General features: G+C 30.8%; 1 protein-coding gene across 9 annotated transcripts; it reads right to left on the bottom strand.

Annotated features, from left to right (window-relative positions):
• Nucleotides 1–302: 302 nt before the first annotated feature.
• On the bottom strand, nucleotides 303–6,768 carry LOC108322937 (serine/threonine-protein kinase STY13). Of its 9 annotated transcripts, none has more exons than XR_008246486.1 (5): nucleotides 6,519–6,768; nucleotides 4,795–5,789; nucleotides 2,708–2,746; nucleotides 917–1,325; nucleotides 303–473 (listed from the first exon to the last, which is right to left on the bottom strand). XR_008246486.1 is itself a non-coding variant. In XM_052871693.1 (5 exons), the coding sequence occupies exons 3-5, from the start codon at nucleotides 5,703–5,705 to the stop codon at nucleotides 986–988; spliced, it is 1,290 nt and encodes a 429-aa protein (XP_052727653.1). In that variant the 5' UTR covers nucleotides 5,706–5,789; nucleotides 6,364–6,416; nucleotides 6,519–6,730; the 3' UTR covers nucleotides 680–985. The 9 variants fall into 9 exon arrangements, 7 of the variants coding, with proteins under 7 accessions (XP_052727653.1, XP_052727652.1, XP_052727655.1 ...); XM_052871693.1 differs by lacking the exon at nucleotides 303–473 and adding an exon at nucleotides 6,364–6,416 and having other exon boundaries at nucleotides 680–1,325; nucleotides 6,519–6,730; XR_008246487.1 differs by lacking the exon at nucleotides 2,708–2,746.
• Nucleotides 6,769–14,488: the final 7,720 nt, after the last annotated feature.

A 14,488-nucleotide genomic window follows, 5' to 3' on the forward strand; every position in this document is an offset into this window, starting at 1 on the left:
ACCTCTTATCTACTTTTAACCTTTAACTTTTTCTTTTCTCACGAGATTGGCGTCGCATCAGTTAAAGTTCTAACAATGGTGAAAATATTTCTTAGCAAATAACGGCAAATTCTGAGCAAGTTAAAATTGAAATTGCACTACATAAATGTTCTGCATCAGAATAAGTTTGAAGAAATACGCTGTTTCGAAGGAAAAAAGAGGGTGATGCAATACATGAAAAAGATGTTAAGATATACAGAGAGTAATATCATTGAATGAAGAATGTTCTAGACTTCAGAAGCACTCACCAGTCAGATAAAATGTGAAGCGAAAGATAAATCGAGTAGTATTATTTTATCACACTTGATGGATAATATTTCTTCTTCTTTAGTCCATAATTAAGTAAACAAAAAAGTTCAATTCAAGGACAAGCGTATATTCATAACAGCGAAACATCTAAAAAAATAACAGTCGCCAATGGCAATGAGATCCACCTGCATAGAAAATACAAAACGTTACACGTTAGTTAGCTTTAAACACAGTTCACATCTTAATCAAATCTCATAACGATTCAATGACCACCTTTCTTCCTAACAAAATCATGTTTAGAAAAAAATTTAGGGGTGTAAGAAGAAAAAGTTAACTAGTTGAATTTAAGCCCCGGTTCCAACGAAAGGCGGGTAGTATGGTGCAAGCGACATAAACAGCAAAAGTTTTCGCCATGATCTCATTGCCTTCTGAACTCAAGCTATACATAACTGTAAAACATGCATGTATTACATACACCATCTCCTCTTTACTAATTCAGAACAGACATTCAGTAATAAGAAACCGAATAAGCAAAAGGTCTCCAGATAAGATTTTCATTTTTTTTCTTCAGAAGAAATAAATAAAACACACAAATACACAAAGCTATTATATAGTCACCCTTCACTACCAGAGTTTCATCTTGCTCCCAAATTTTCCAGTCTATCTTTATATGACTTTTGCATATGCAGTCGCAGGATCAGTCAGCAGTCATTGGTTGAGTGATGCAACACCTGAACCGGGCCTTCCGAACTGTTGTCAAGATCTCAGTCTCTGCATTCTCGAGCATTCCCACAACTTCAGCAAATGGTGGCCTCACATCAGGGTTGGGATCCCAGCATCTTGTCATGATGTCACGGAGAACAGGTAGGCAATCATTGGGTATGATCGGACGAACATTTTTGTTGACAACTGCAAATGCTGCCTGCACTGCTGTCATGTTCTGAAATGGAAGCATACCGGTGATGAGTTCCCATAGAACAATTCCGAAGCTATATACATCCACCTTTTGTGTGTATGGCCTGTGCTGGATCATCTCCCTGCAGTTCATCAGCGAACAATATATCTAAATACTACACCAAATTAACTTTTAAACAAGCAAATAACACTTGAAACTAATTATGAATTTATACATTTCAAACATGTTAGATAACTGGATCCGAATCCGAATCCGACTTGATCAGTAATATTATGTGTTGTCATGAATGGAGCTGTCCATATACATTATAATTGCTGGTACAAAATAGCATAAATAAATCTCCCAGATGGTATTATTATTGATTATCACCTAGTTCTAGAAATTAACAACATACCTCACTCGGCAGAGAATAGTCTTAAAAGAAATAAGAAAGACAGAAAGAAAATGGTAAATATATCATTAATCATTATAAGAAAGTCACTAAAAAAACAGCTAAATGGCATTCTAGTTATCTCAATATCTAACAACTAATGCTCAATTTACGAACGATACACATCTGAATTCCTCCTTTCCCCTTAAAGGCACCCCAAACTAACTAATCAATGTCCTGCCTTAAATACTCTCCCTTACCCATAGTCACCAAATTAGTACACCTCAAAGATTTAGTCCATCACTAAATAATACCTCAGTGGTCTAAAATGGACTGAAGAAATAACAAAAAGAATATCTGGGAAACTAATATGGTAACAAATTAAATTTTTCATAGATTAATTTGCTGACAAAATCTTTGGAGGGCTTAAATGATCACAAGAAATTTTGAAGGATCAAATTAAAAGCCTATGCTGTTAATAAAATGATTATAATTTTGAAGCACTTGTAAAACTGTCAACAAATTAAACCCTACATGACTTTTAAAGTGGCTATTACAAAAATCAACTATTATTGTAAATATTATTACAATACCAATGTAATTCAACTAAGTTCACAAAGTATTTCTTTATTTAGATAAATAAAACTTAAAACAATCATCATAATAAAGTAAGCTTATTCAAGCAAATTTAACAGTTCTAATAATATCTCTTATGCAACACCAAAATAATGTTAGAAATGCATAACAAAATATTTGTAAAGTATTTGAAAAGAAAAACTAAAACATTGACATTTACAAGGGTCAGTATGACCCCTTAGTTTGACTTTTCATAGAAGAGATGCCCTTCAGGACACCTAGAGAATTACAACAATAAACACGTCTTTTATCCTGGTTGAGTCAGCCACAAGAAACAATCATCTTATCTATTTATACTCCTCCATATAGATTCCATGTTACCATTTCTATAAGACTAAACCACACCGCTCAATACAGTTAAATTAACTAATCAAACAGTGTAACAGTTCAAATAAAGATATGGGAGACATGTCATTAAATATTACCAAAAAAATAATTAATAGGTTCTATTTCGGGGCAGAGAGCATGAAAGAGTTTAAAATAGAAACATAACTCACTCATCATGCAATGACTGTGACCCATCAAGGCATGACCACCTGCGTCATGATATGCATGAGATAATGCAGGAATGTAATAGGATAGCCCATAATCAAACAGTTTCACACTTCATAACAATACCACAACATTGTTAAACTGCTAAGCTTCAACCCAGGGCTACGCAGGCAACAATATAGCAAGACAAGAAACCAACACATGAAGCATGAAGCTTATAATGCAGTCTAGGAGGGTCAAATGTAAACCTATATGGGAAAATATAGGTCAGACCAGCTGGGTCACCCAGAGCTGGATTGGTTAAAGGAGAGCACCATAGCATATTTCTTGAACCAAAATCTATGCTTCACTTGAACCAAACATAACAGAATATGAAAGTTATCTAAAGATTACACCATCCTGTCTACCTTATTGCATTCCAGCCAGGCAACTAGATGCATGTGCCACAACCCTATCAGGTAAGTATACGCGTCAGTATTTATAGGGAATATATATGAATGCATACCCAACACTCACCTGTAGACCAAGTGTATTGGTTTCATGCAAAATGAAACGCAAACTGCAACTTCACTTCTTCCCAACTTCCCCCTTCTCTAAATACTTCTGCCCACTTAATAAGAACTTATGGACATTTTAGTTTTTCTTGTTTGATAGCATCATCCACATAGTCTCCAAATCACGCCATTATATTAAAATAATAAACACATAAAAGACCACAACACACTACTACTTTCACTTCCCCAATTCAAATACAAGAAACAAAATTCACCCTGTGAAAAATTCCCTACAAAATACCTGAAAGTGGCAAAAAACAACTTAGCCTCACCCTGGCATAGCAGTTTACCCTAAACCACAACAAGATCACTAACTGAAAACCAAGCCGTGGCCACTTTGATTCATTTAACTTCTTGTTGACAGGGGGGTAGTAACTGGAAAGACTTTACTAATAGGACAAGCACATGAATATTGGATTTGTCTGAAGAATGAGCAATAGGTTTTAAGCATTGTTCTAGGGTATCAAAAACAAGGTCAATGATCCCCTAAGCAGGATTGCCAACTCTGCCACCAAAATATTTGTACCATGGTTAGTAGCTTCTAGCAAGCAGAGTGTATGCATCAACACAAATAAATCAAGCCACAAAGATATGAACACTTAATAAAAGAAAAAAGTATCCTGAGATTCACAAATTCATCCAGCCAAAATTTTCTGATGTCAGATTAAAAGATTGATTGTTTATTCAGTACAGATGCAAAATACATCTATCATATTCCAAGGAAGGATTTGGGCAGGCTGGGGTACACAAATAAAACAGACAACGGATGAGAGAAAAATTGACAGCACCATTGTTAAAAATAACTTATAAGCCCATAATTGCGTACAAGTCACAAGGAAAAAGGAAAAAACTTAAAAAGAATATAAACAAGTAGGATCCAAAACGAAGACTAATTTTTAAAACTTCCAATAATGGCAACTTTCAAAAAATAGCATTATCATTAAAGTTTGCTTCTAAAACAAATGACGACTACACTCAAGCTTCACTTCCATAGTCTGATTGCAATTATCTTTCTGTAGGGTTAGTCTGATATAATGGTAGAGATGCCCTTACCATTTGGGTCAAAACAAAAATGACAGAAGAAGATTTCCTTCCATTTCTTGATGCATGAAAGTGTATAATAAGAAGACAATGTGAGAAAAAATGCATATCATAATTAAATTATAGTGAAAAATATTTAGCTAAAATTAAAATAGCATGGTTAACCAGAGCCAGGCAATATTAAAGCCAGAAGCAAGCAAAAAAAGCTGTACATTGAAAGCATATGTCTCATAAGGAAATTGCATAATTACTATTTCAGCTGTATATGCCATTTCTGTCCAGGATCACAATTCACAAACAACAGATTAGGAACAAAGAAAACAAGCTATAAGAAATGAGCAACAGTTTGTTAGCAGCATTTGAAATATAAGCAATATTCCAATAAATATCTTTAAAAAGTTAACTATAATAGGGAAGATGTCCACAAAAATCCAGAAACAAAGATGCAAGAAGCATATTAATATTAAAAAAAAAAAGATAGCAGTAAATGATCTTACGGAGCCATCCAACGGTATGTTCCAGTCTCAGGTGTCATTCCTTCAGTTTGAACCTCAATTCTGGCAACTCCAAAGTCAGCAATTTTAATTGACTTGTCACCAAAAATCAAAAGATTATCAGATTTCAAGTCCCTGTGGATCAACCCAAGGCCATGAACATAAGCCATCCCCTTTGCAACATCCAAAGCTTGCTTGACAGCCAATTTGAGGGGAACTGATCGCTTTTGCCGCTTCATTAAAAATTGTCGAACTGAACCACCCTTAGCATACTCGGTCACAATGCACCACACCATTGGCTTACGGCATGCGCCAATGAATCGAACTATGTTAGGATGCTTTAGGGTAGCCAACATCATGACCTCCTGCTGGAATTGCTGTTCCATCAATTGAGCCTTTGCTGGATCATTTTCCGGCCTCTCCAATATTTTAATAGCAACATCTTCACCATTGTAAGTACCTCTGTAGAGTTTCCCAAAGGCTCCTTGTGCAAAAGGCTCACCCATATTGAGTTTCCTCAAATCAATTGTCCACTCATCAAAATTATCAAGCCCTTCAGTAGGAGAGCTGTTGTCCATTAGAGCTTGAGCTAAAGCATCATCGCTCAAAGCATGGGTAACTCTTCCGCGACGATTGGCACTATGTGCAACAGAGTAGTTGTCATTGGCACGCCTCCGCAACCCTTGGTGGTCCAACATGCGAGTATGGGAATCATTGGACCCAACACTGCTATTATCAATTGACATCGCAACAGATCCGCCACCATTACTTGTCTGTAAGCTCCCAACACTGTCAATTGACATATTGGTACCCTCCCCTAGCTTATGGTAGAAGCCCTGAGAGAAATCATAGTAATTGTTATTATTTTTGTTGAGATCTATTATTCCCGGGAATTTCGCACCGCCTTCCAACATTTTTTCACACAGAAGAGCAAAGCCTTCAAGCACTATTATTCTTCAGCATCAGAGATTGTAAATCAAATCACACCTGGAGAAACCCTAAAACCAAAACAAACCCACATAAGAATTTAGCACCTCAATCAACATAAAAAGTTTAATAACAGCAACAATGACAACATTCATGAATGCATTTGCCTCATCATCAATTAAACATGCCAGTAAGGACCAAAAAAAAAACAGTGCTATTCCAATTGCAACCCAGATTTATGAAGAAAACAAATAAACATGCAAAAGCTGGTTTAGATATCATCACCAAATAAAAAACACCTCCACTATCCAATAACTTTCTATCAAAACAAATTTCATAAGCAAACACGCAAAGACCAGATTTCCGAGCTCCTTGTGCAAATCAAGACATACCCAGACTTCTCCCGAACACAACCACTTTCCAAGACAACAATTAAGAAATTAACCACAATTAAATGAAATCCACCAATTAGAAACAAGGAACTCCGGCAGCTACTCATGTCTAACACATCAAACACAGAGCAAGCAAAATTCAAATAGAATTTCTCAAAAGAACAAACAGGCAGAGAGACCAAAGTACCTACAAGACACAAAAAAGTCAATAATTAAAAAAATCAAAAAAACTATATATAGAAAACACTAAAACCTCCCAAACCAGCTTTGCAGTCAAATCTCAAACAAATATTGACGAAGCCGTCACTGATCTTACAAAAAAGAAAGAAAAGAGTGAAAACATGAACAAACCCTAAAATCTGAAAAGGGTTTAGAAGCAAAAGGTTAAGAAGACGCGGAAACGCGTACCTCAAGGGAGAGGGCTCAGGTTAACTACAGGAGCTGTGGTAAGAGAGTCGTCGAAAGGAAGGTGGAGAGATCGAAGAGAGAAAAAACAAACGGAAATGGACAAGATTGAGTTCTTCCCGTACAAAGGAAGCCAGAGACCAGAGAAGAAGGCAGAAGGAAATGAAATGGATGACTTTCTTTTGATTTTTCTATTTATTTATCAGGTTTTTATATGCCTAGTCTTTTTCCCCTCCTTTTCTAACATTCTAAGTCTTCATAGCTTCTTTTTCTTCACTCCTTTTATTCTTTTTATTTATTATTTACTTAACATTATTAAATAAACTCTCTTCTCTACACGTCACTCCTCTGAACACAGTTCATCTAAGGATTCTTACAATTACTTTCTTAATTTAATTTTTTGTAAAATATATGTACAATAGCGCTTTTTATTTAGTTATTAAAATAAATATATATTTTACGATCTTTAATCTTATTTTATAAGTCATCCAAGTAATTGAGTAAAGAAATATTTCTTATGATATATAAATATTTTAAAAAATATAAATAATATTTACATAAAAATAATAATCTTAAATGAATAATATGTAAAAATTAAAAATGTTTACACATATTTCTTATGGAAATTATTTAAATTATTTTCATTATTGTTCATACTCATTTTTAAAAAAATATATAATTCAAATCTTACAATTTTTTTCTCATTAAATTAAGTTAGCATAATATAAAACTTAATATAGTTTGTATTAAATAAGACCTTTTATTCTTAAAATATAAAAAATAAAATAAAACATAAAAATTGTAAAAAAATCTTACAATTGATATCACAAATTTAAATCTATAAAAATTAAATCAAAACTATATATAATAATTTTAGCAATACATATAAGTTACTTAAATTTAGGAAAAAAAATTATTAGAATGTAATTTATTTCAAATATAAATATTTTAATACAAAATTTGTAGTTATGAAATGCTAAAATTAAAGTAAATTGATTATAAACTAAAGAAAATTGCCAGTATAAATAATATATGTGTATGATATCAAATTAAAATAATATTTTTATTTATATACTATTAGTATTAGCAACAATAGCTAGATTAATGAATTTATATATATATATATATATATATATATATATATATATATATATATATATATATATATATATATATATATATATTAGTATTCCTTTATTTTTAAGCAAGTGAAACTTGCACTAAAATAATAATTTCATTTTTAATCATTCTCTTTAAAAATTATCTAATAAACTTTTGAGTAACTTGAAAATGAGTTTTTATTGAAATTTTCACTTTCATAATTTTTTTTGTGATATCTTACTTTTCAAATTAACAATATATATTAATCTTGATTGTATAGTGTGTCATTAATATAATTATATGTTAATATAAAATTAATAAAATTATTATTATTATAACTAAATAATATATGCACTAAATACTAATATTAAAAATAAAAAAATAACAAAAAATAATATAAATGAAGAATAATACACTCCTATAAATCATCAATAATTTCTTGGAATTAATTATTTATATATATAATTAAAATATTAATTTTGTTTTGTGAATATAAAGAAGTTAAAGTAAGTTAAGCATTCGTGAGACACAATGTGGGGTAGCAAGTACCCAAGGCGCACTCACATTTTTTGTGCATCCCGTTAAGTATGCTGTGCGTTTTTAAGTTTCTTGACTTTTTGAACAAAAACCCACCTCCGTTATGTCATTGCTAACCCCACTATTTGTCTTTTTCTTCCACCGTCAAGACCGGAATAAATGCACATAACAACTATAAATATTAAATATATATAAAGATAAATGTGCATTTATTACCAGTTAATACATTATTTAAATTTTAAACAATAAAGTTGTGAAACTGCTACGTTTTCTTTCACGTTACTTTAGATTTTTTTTCTCACACAATTCAATACGTAATAAATTTTTATGTAAAAGTATAATAAATATGTGTGTGCATTGATTGGTAATTAATCAGTTTATATTTATATATATTTATAAGCAAAGCAGAGAAACATTAATGTAACATTTAATACTTGTTATATATATACACTCTACAGATAATTAATTGATAATAGTTATTAATATATTTTGCTTCATTGTCTGTGTGGTTTTAATGTATAACATGTGCATTTTTGTACAAGTTTTTATTTTAGTCATTTGGTTGTAGATTCTTAGTTGTTAACATGATCATTCTTGATAAACTTTTAACAAATATAATTTCTATGAAATTTTATTTATATTATTAATTTTTTTAAGAATTTGGATTTAGGCTTTCATGTTATTCTACTAATTCATTACTTTAAATTTATATAAGTTTTTAATTTAAAAAATAAATTGAAATTTTAACACTTAATAAATTAAAGATGAAACAAAAAATCATCAATTCTTTTTGTTTATAATAAAGAAAATGGATGACAATTGATATTTAAAAAATACAAAATAGTTTAAATCAATTTTAATTAAACATTTTTGTTTGAAAATAATTTATCTTTTGTTGCATATTTCTTCTTATAAGATATCTTTCAAAATCACAATATTAACATAAATTATAGAATAACTTTTATATATATATATATATATATATATATATATATATGATTATTTAATGTGTGTCGTTTTATAAATAATGTAAAAACCTATAATAATTTAAAAACAGTGAGATAAGATTATTTTAATATTAAATAGTTATAAATTAGTTTCATTGTTTTAAAACGCGTAATCTTTCTGAAAATCACTTTTTTAAAGTTTTATGACTTATCTATAAGGGTTATTCCCCTTGCTCGTTTGATTAAATAACTGAGACTGTAAGATTGATCTTTGCGACTAGTTTTTCAATATAGAATGATTAGTTTTTTCGTTTTAGTAAGTTGAGTTTTCAACCTTTTTCCTTAGTGTTTTCTTGAACCTGTTGCATGTAGGTCCCACTTAGTTTGTATGCATCCTTTGAGTTTTCAGTTTGAGTTTTTGCTGATCAATGGTTCTAGGTGCACCCTAATCGTGTTGTTGTTATTTGTAAGAGCAGATAGAGCTTCTTTGGCTTTTGGAGCTGTTTTAGGATCCTATAATTGTTTGGTCATCTGTCGGGTAAGGAGGGCTAGTTACTTTGGTTTTAACTAATATTATGTTTTAAATGATGTTTGTATGATAGTTGAATTGAGTAATCTAGTTGCCTTGTGAAATTTGACTTGTTAAGTTACTTGAAGAAATTGGGTATGTTTAGTGGAATTTAATGAATTATTGTGTGTAGTTTATTTGTTGATATTGTACTTGATTTTTTATGAGTGGGAATGTTAATTTGGCTATTTTGATTTCGTTAATTATTATTGAACTTTGGTTGGATAATAAGTTTGAAGTATGATGAGTTTTTGGTTCAGAATAAGAGTTTTAACAGGTGAAATTATAGATGAATGATATTTTAGGTAAGTTTGAAGTTTGGGGACTGTGTTTAGGTCATTTGGGACTTGGTTGGTTTCTAAATTTGCATAGAGTGAAAGTTTTTATGAGTTTCTGAGTATTTGGTTTGGTGTAATGAACTAAATTCATGTTTAAATGAGAAAATTTGTATTCAATATGAGTCATTGTAAAAATTACAGTGCTAAGAATACCAAATTGGCCATTTGAATATGTCTTTAGTCCATTTAGATCAAATTTAAGTTTGTTGTAAAACAACTGACTGAAATAATGAATTATCAAGTAAGATAATCGATTATCTCAAAAAAAAAATAGAGATTTTGACTATGTATCACTTATTTCTCTTATTTCCTTAAATGTTTTATGAATTATGCTTTGCTAAAATGGTTTTCAAGTATACTTATGTTAGTTTTTATCAATATTTATTGGATGATATATATGTGTGGGGAGAGGGGGGAATGAAAAATATGTGTTAGGAGAAGAATCTCAAGGAGAGATTCTATATTAAAGTAAGTTATAGTGGATGTTTGATAATGAGATTCAGTAAACATGTGTCTTGATATTTTACCAACCATTCAACTCATGTAGAGATGATTGGGGTGGCAGAGAGAATGACAGAACCCTTTTGGGTCTTGGGAGTGGAAAATTAACCTAATGGATAGTAGGTCGAGCTATCATTGGTTATAACTCCGCAGAATATAAATATTACCATGGGTGCACACCTTCAGTGACGTCTATGTCAGCTTTCGAATAATCGAGTATAAAGGTCATTTGTCTTATGATTATATGTTTTATAGAATTTTGTGAACTATTTATTTAAGTTTGATATATTAAGTTATGATATGCTAATTTCTTTAAACACTAGCTCACTGTGCTTTTTTAATTCGGTTTAATGATTCGACAGGTCCTTTTTTGGGTAAGAATCTCAAATAGGACCCCTGTTTGTTTTTTTGTTTTTTCAATTGGGTCCTTAATTTTGAAAAATTAAACAAATAGAGCTCTGTCGTTAAATTGGACAAACGCTGTTAGACTTGCGTGTACGTGACACGCTGATTGTGTTTTTTTTAATGATGTGGCATAATGTGACGTGTAATTTGTAATTTTTAAATTAAGAAATTGGGGAATTTTAATTCAACATAGCCCTTTCTTCCTTCAAATTCACATTTACGAAAACAAATTGGGGACAACTGTGAGAGTGCTTCGAATTAGGGTTCGTTTGCGAAAAGAAAGTGAGTGTTTGTTTCTTTGAATTAGGAATCAGTGACGAAAATGGATAATCAAAGAAAATGTTGAAAAAGTTAATTAAACTCATAACTTTCTTCGAATTAGGGATTGCGAAAAGAAAGTCAGAGTTCTTTCTTCGAATTAGGATTCATTGACAAAAAATTGGGAATCAATAAGAAAAAGTGGGGATTCATTTTGGGAAACTAGGGTTAATACGAATTTCAAATTGAGCAATTTTAGGACTTTGGTAATTTTCGTGATTTGTGGTTCGACTTCATGAAGAAAGTCGACAGAGGCGATGAGTAAGAGGTGGAAAACCTTTTGCTAATAACCGCCGCCAATAAGGCATGCTTGTTTTCGAGGGAGGGCCACGATGGTGATGATCAAACACTAATTTTACTCATTCCCACACTTGATAAGTTACCATGAACAGAAGTAGAACACTCCCTAACACAATCAGGGTTTCCTTTTAAAATAGGACTTTCTTGATGCTACCTTGGGTCAAAGAACTTTCTACCAATTGTTTCACTTATTTTTTCTTCAATATCCAATGAGGCAACCGTCCCTTTGTGTTGAAGTTCCTCACAAATTGCAGTCCTATCAAATCCACCATCTACAAGAAAAATCATTTCATCAATTGACAAGTTAGCCTCCTCCAATTCCTTGTCACTTATAACCTGCAAGCTACGACAAAGCCTTTGTATAATGATGGACAATGATGTGAGCATCTTTCTATGCTCTTCACTGTCATTGCAATCTACATGCAAGAAGAACTCTAAAAAACACCATTTGTGTCATTAAGATGCTTCAAAGGAGCATGGCAACAACAACGTGCAATATAAGCAACCTCGTGTAGTATCGCCTCTCCCAAATCATGGTCGAAATCTTCAAAACCTTCTACTTCTCTCTCGTCTTCTCCCTCTGTGTCATCTTGTTTGGGGTGTAGCGAAGCTGCATGCGCCAACGAACACGTTGCAAGAATGGGGTTCTACTATAAACCTTAATTTCCCAAAATTACTCTCCACTTTCTCTGCTTCATTCCAAATTCGAACAAATACTCGCTTTCTTTTCGCCAAGGAACCCTAATTCGAAGGACCACTCACAGTTTTCCCATTTTCTTTTTGCAATTCTTAATTTCAAGAAAGGGGTTAAGTTTAGTTCAATTTCCCCCAATTTCTTTAATTAAAAATTATGATTTTACACGTCACAATCACTTACTAACCATATAACCTATGCTATGTCATTTCAAAAAAACACCATTAGCATGTCGCGTACACGTCAGTCTAACGATGTTGGTCCAATTTAACGGTATGACTCTTTTTGTTTCAAATTCCCAAAAAAGGACCTGTCAAATCATTGAACCCTGTTGTTCTTAGTGTGTTGTTTGTTTTTTCTGTGATGCCACCTTATGGGTAGGAACATATGAGGATTAAGTGTTGAAGTATAATTGGTGGAGGACAATGATTTTGCATAACATCTTTTTGTTTGTCTAATGATTAAGTTTATTTCTTATTGATGTAATTATTACAATGATTATTTTATTTTAGATAACTACAATAATAATATATTTGTAAGCGGTGATAAATTTGTTCTGTTTTATCAATTTTATAACATCTTATTTGATCGGTGGTAAGCTGCTTAAATTGGAATGTCACAAATAATAAGTATTGTTATCTAATATTATAATATGAAAATAATAATTATGAATATAATGTAAATATTATATTTATAAAAATTCACTAATAATATATTACTATTTATTTTCTCAATCTATGTTAAGATTTTTTTATATTACATGTTTTGATGATTAAAAGAACACAAAAACATACATATACATATATTTTCATAATTTATAAAATCTATTTATATATTTTTACAATTTTAATTTATTGATGAATTTTATCAATAAATTTATTTGTCAAGAATAAAAATTATAATTTATTATAAATGAATTTTTTTTATTAATAATTAAAATTCAAAAAAATTATGGATAAAATTCGTTATCAGTGAATTTGTTTTTGATAATTAAGCAAATTATTACAATAATTTTATATTTTTAATTACTAAACAAACAATGTATATTATCTGCTTAGAATTTCTCGAGACAAACTAACCGTTATCTTAGCATTAACAAATTCAACATGTTATTAATAGATTGTTAAATATGTATTATATTTATTTTAAACTTTGATACATTTTAATTTTTAAATTTAAATATAAATAATTAAATGACTTTTCAAATTGATATTTAAACTAAAATATATCTAAATAATTCAAATCGAATATAGTCTTCTCACTGTGTTCCTATTAAACACTATTAGGTTCATTTCATGTTATAAATCATGTTTGCATCACGTGCAAACTAGTTAGATCATTAGGTTGCATAAATCATGCATTTAGAGGAATGAATTTGGGGGAAAATAATTGAATGAATTTGAGAAGATTTGAAGATAAATTTTTGTTGTTGTTTATTTGAGTAGATTTGGAAGTAAGTAAGAGTAAATTTGGAAGTAAAACCTTCAAATCCACTCAAATAAACAACAACAAATTTACCTTCAAACCCTCTTAAGTCCATTCAATTACCCTCTCCCAAATCCATTCAAGTGAACAAAGCTTAAGTGTGATTCTTGATCTTGTGCATAGTATACTTAGGTTATTTGCTTTCTCCATTTCATTTCACAATTTCCATATTTTATTAACCTAGTACATATGCATTCATGATATTACAGGTTCGTAGAGCATACAACATTTACATGTAAATAATATCATACTTGATATTAGGATAGTCCTAGCATTTTAGTGGAGTGAATATGCATTCATATTCATTCCCCATATCTGCATTTCTATAATTTGGATTGAATTTAGGCAAGTATAACACTCATTTTTAAGTTATCTCCATGGATTTGTCACCTTGGTTAGGAAAACCAAATTTTTGTTTAAATCTTAGTATAACATGAAGTTTAAATCTTAGAGCTCAGGGAGCATAGTCAAGGTAATAGAAACTAATTTTAATATAATTGAGCCACATGCATCCAAATTATACTCATGTAACTAAAAATGATAGATTCAACTTTAGAAAATACTAGAAAAATAACTTAGTAATTCATGATTCTAATCGGATAGTGAGTGTTGTAGGATTCTTCTTTATTGTGAACCCAATAATGGTCTCTGATTGAAGAGCAGATGAAGAACAATTTAAATCTTTTAGAGTGGAGGCAAGTAAAGATTAGGAAAAAATGTTTTCAGAGGAGATAGTAAAATTTTATTAAATGAACTCAATAATAGAAAATCTATGGATA

Source organism: Vigna angularis, chromosome 1 (genome assembly GCF_016808095.1).
Source record: "Vigna angularis cultivar LongXiaoDou No.4 chromosome 1, ASM1680809v1, whole genome shotgun sequence".
Taxonomy (NCBI): Eukaryota; Viridiplantae; Streptophyta; class Magnoliopsida; order Fabales; family Fabaceae; genus Vigna; species Vigna angularis.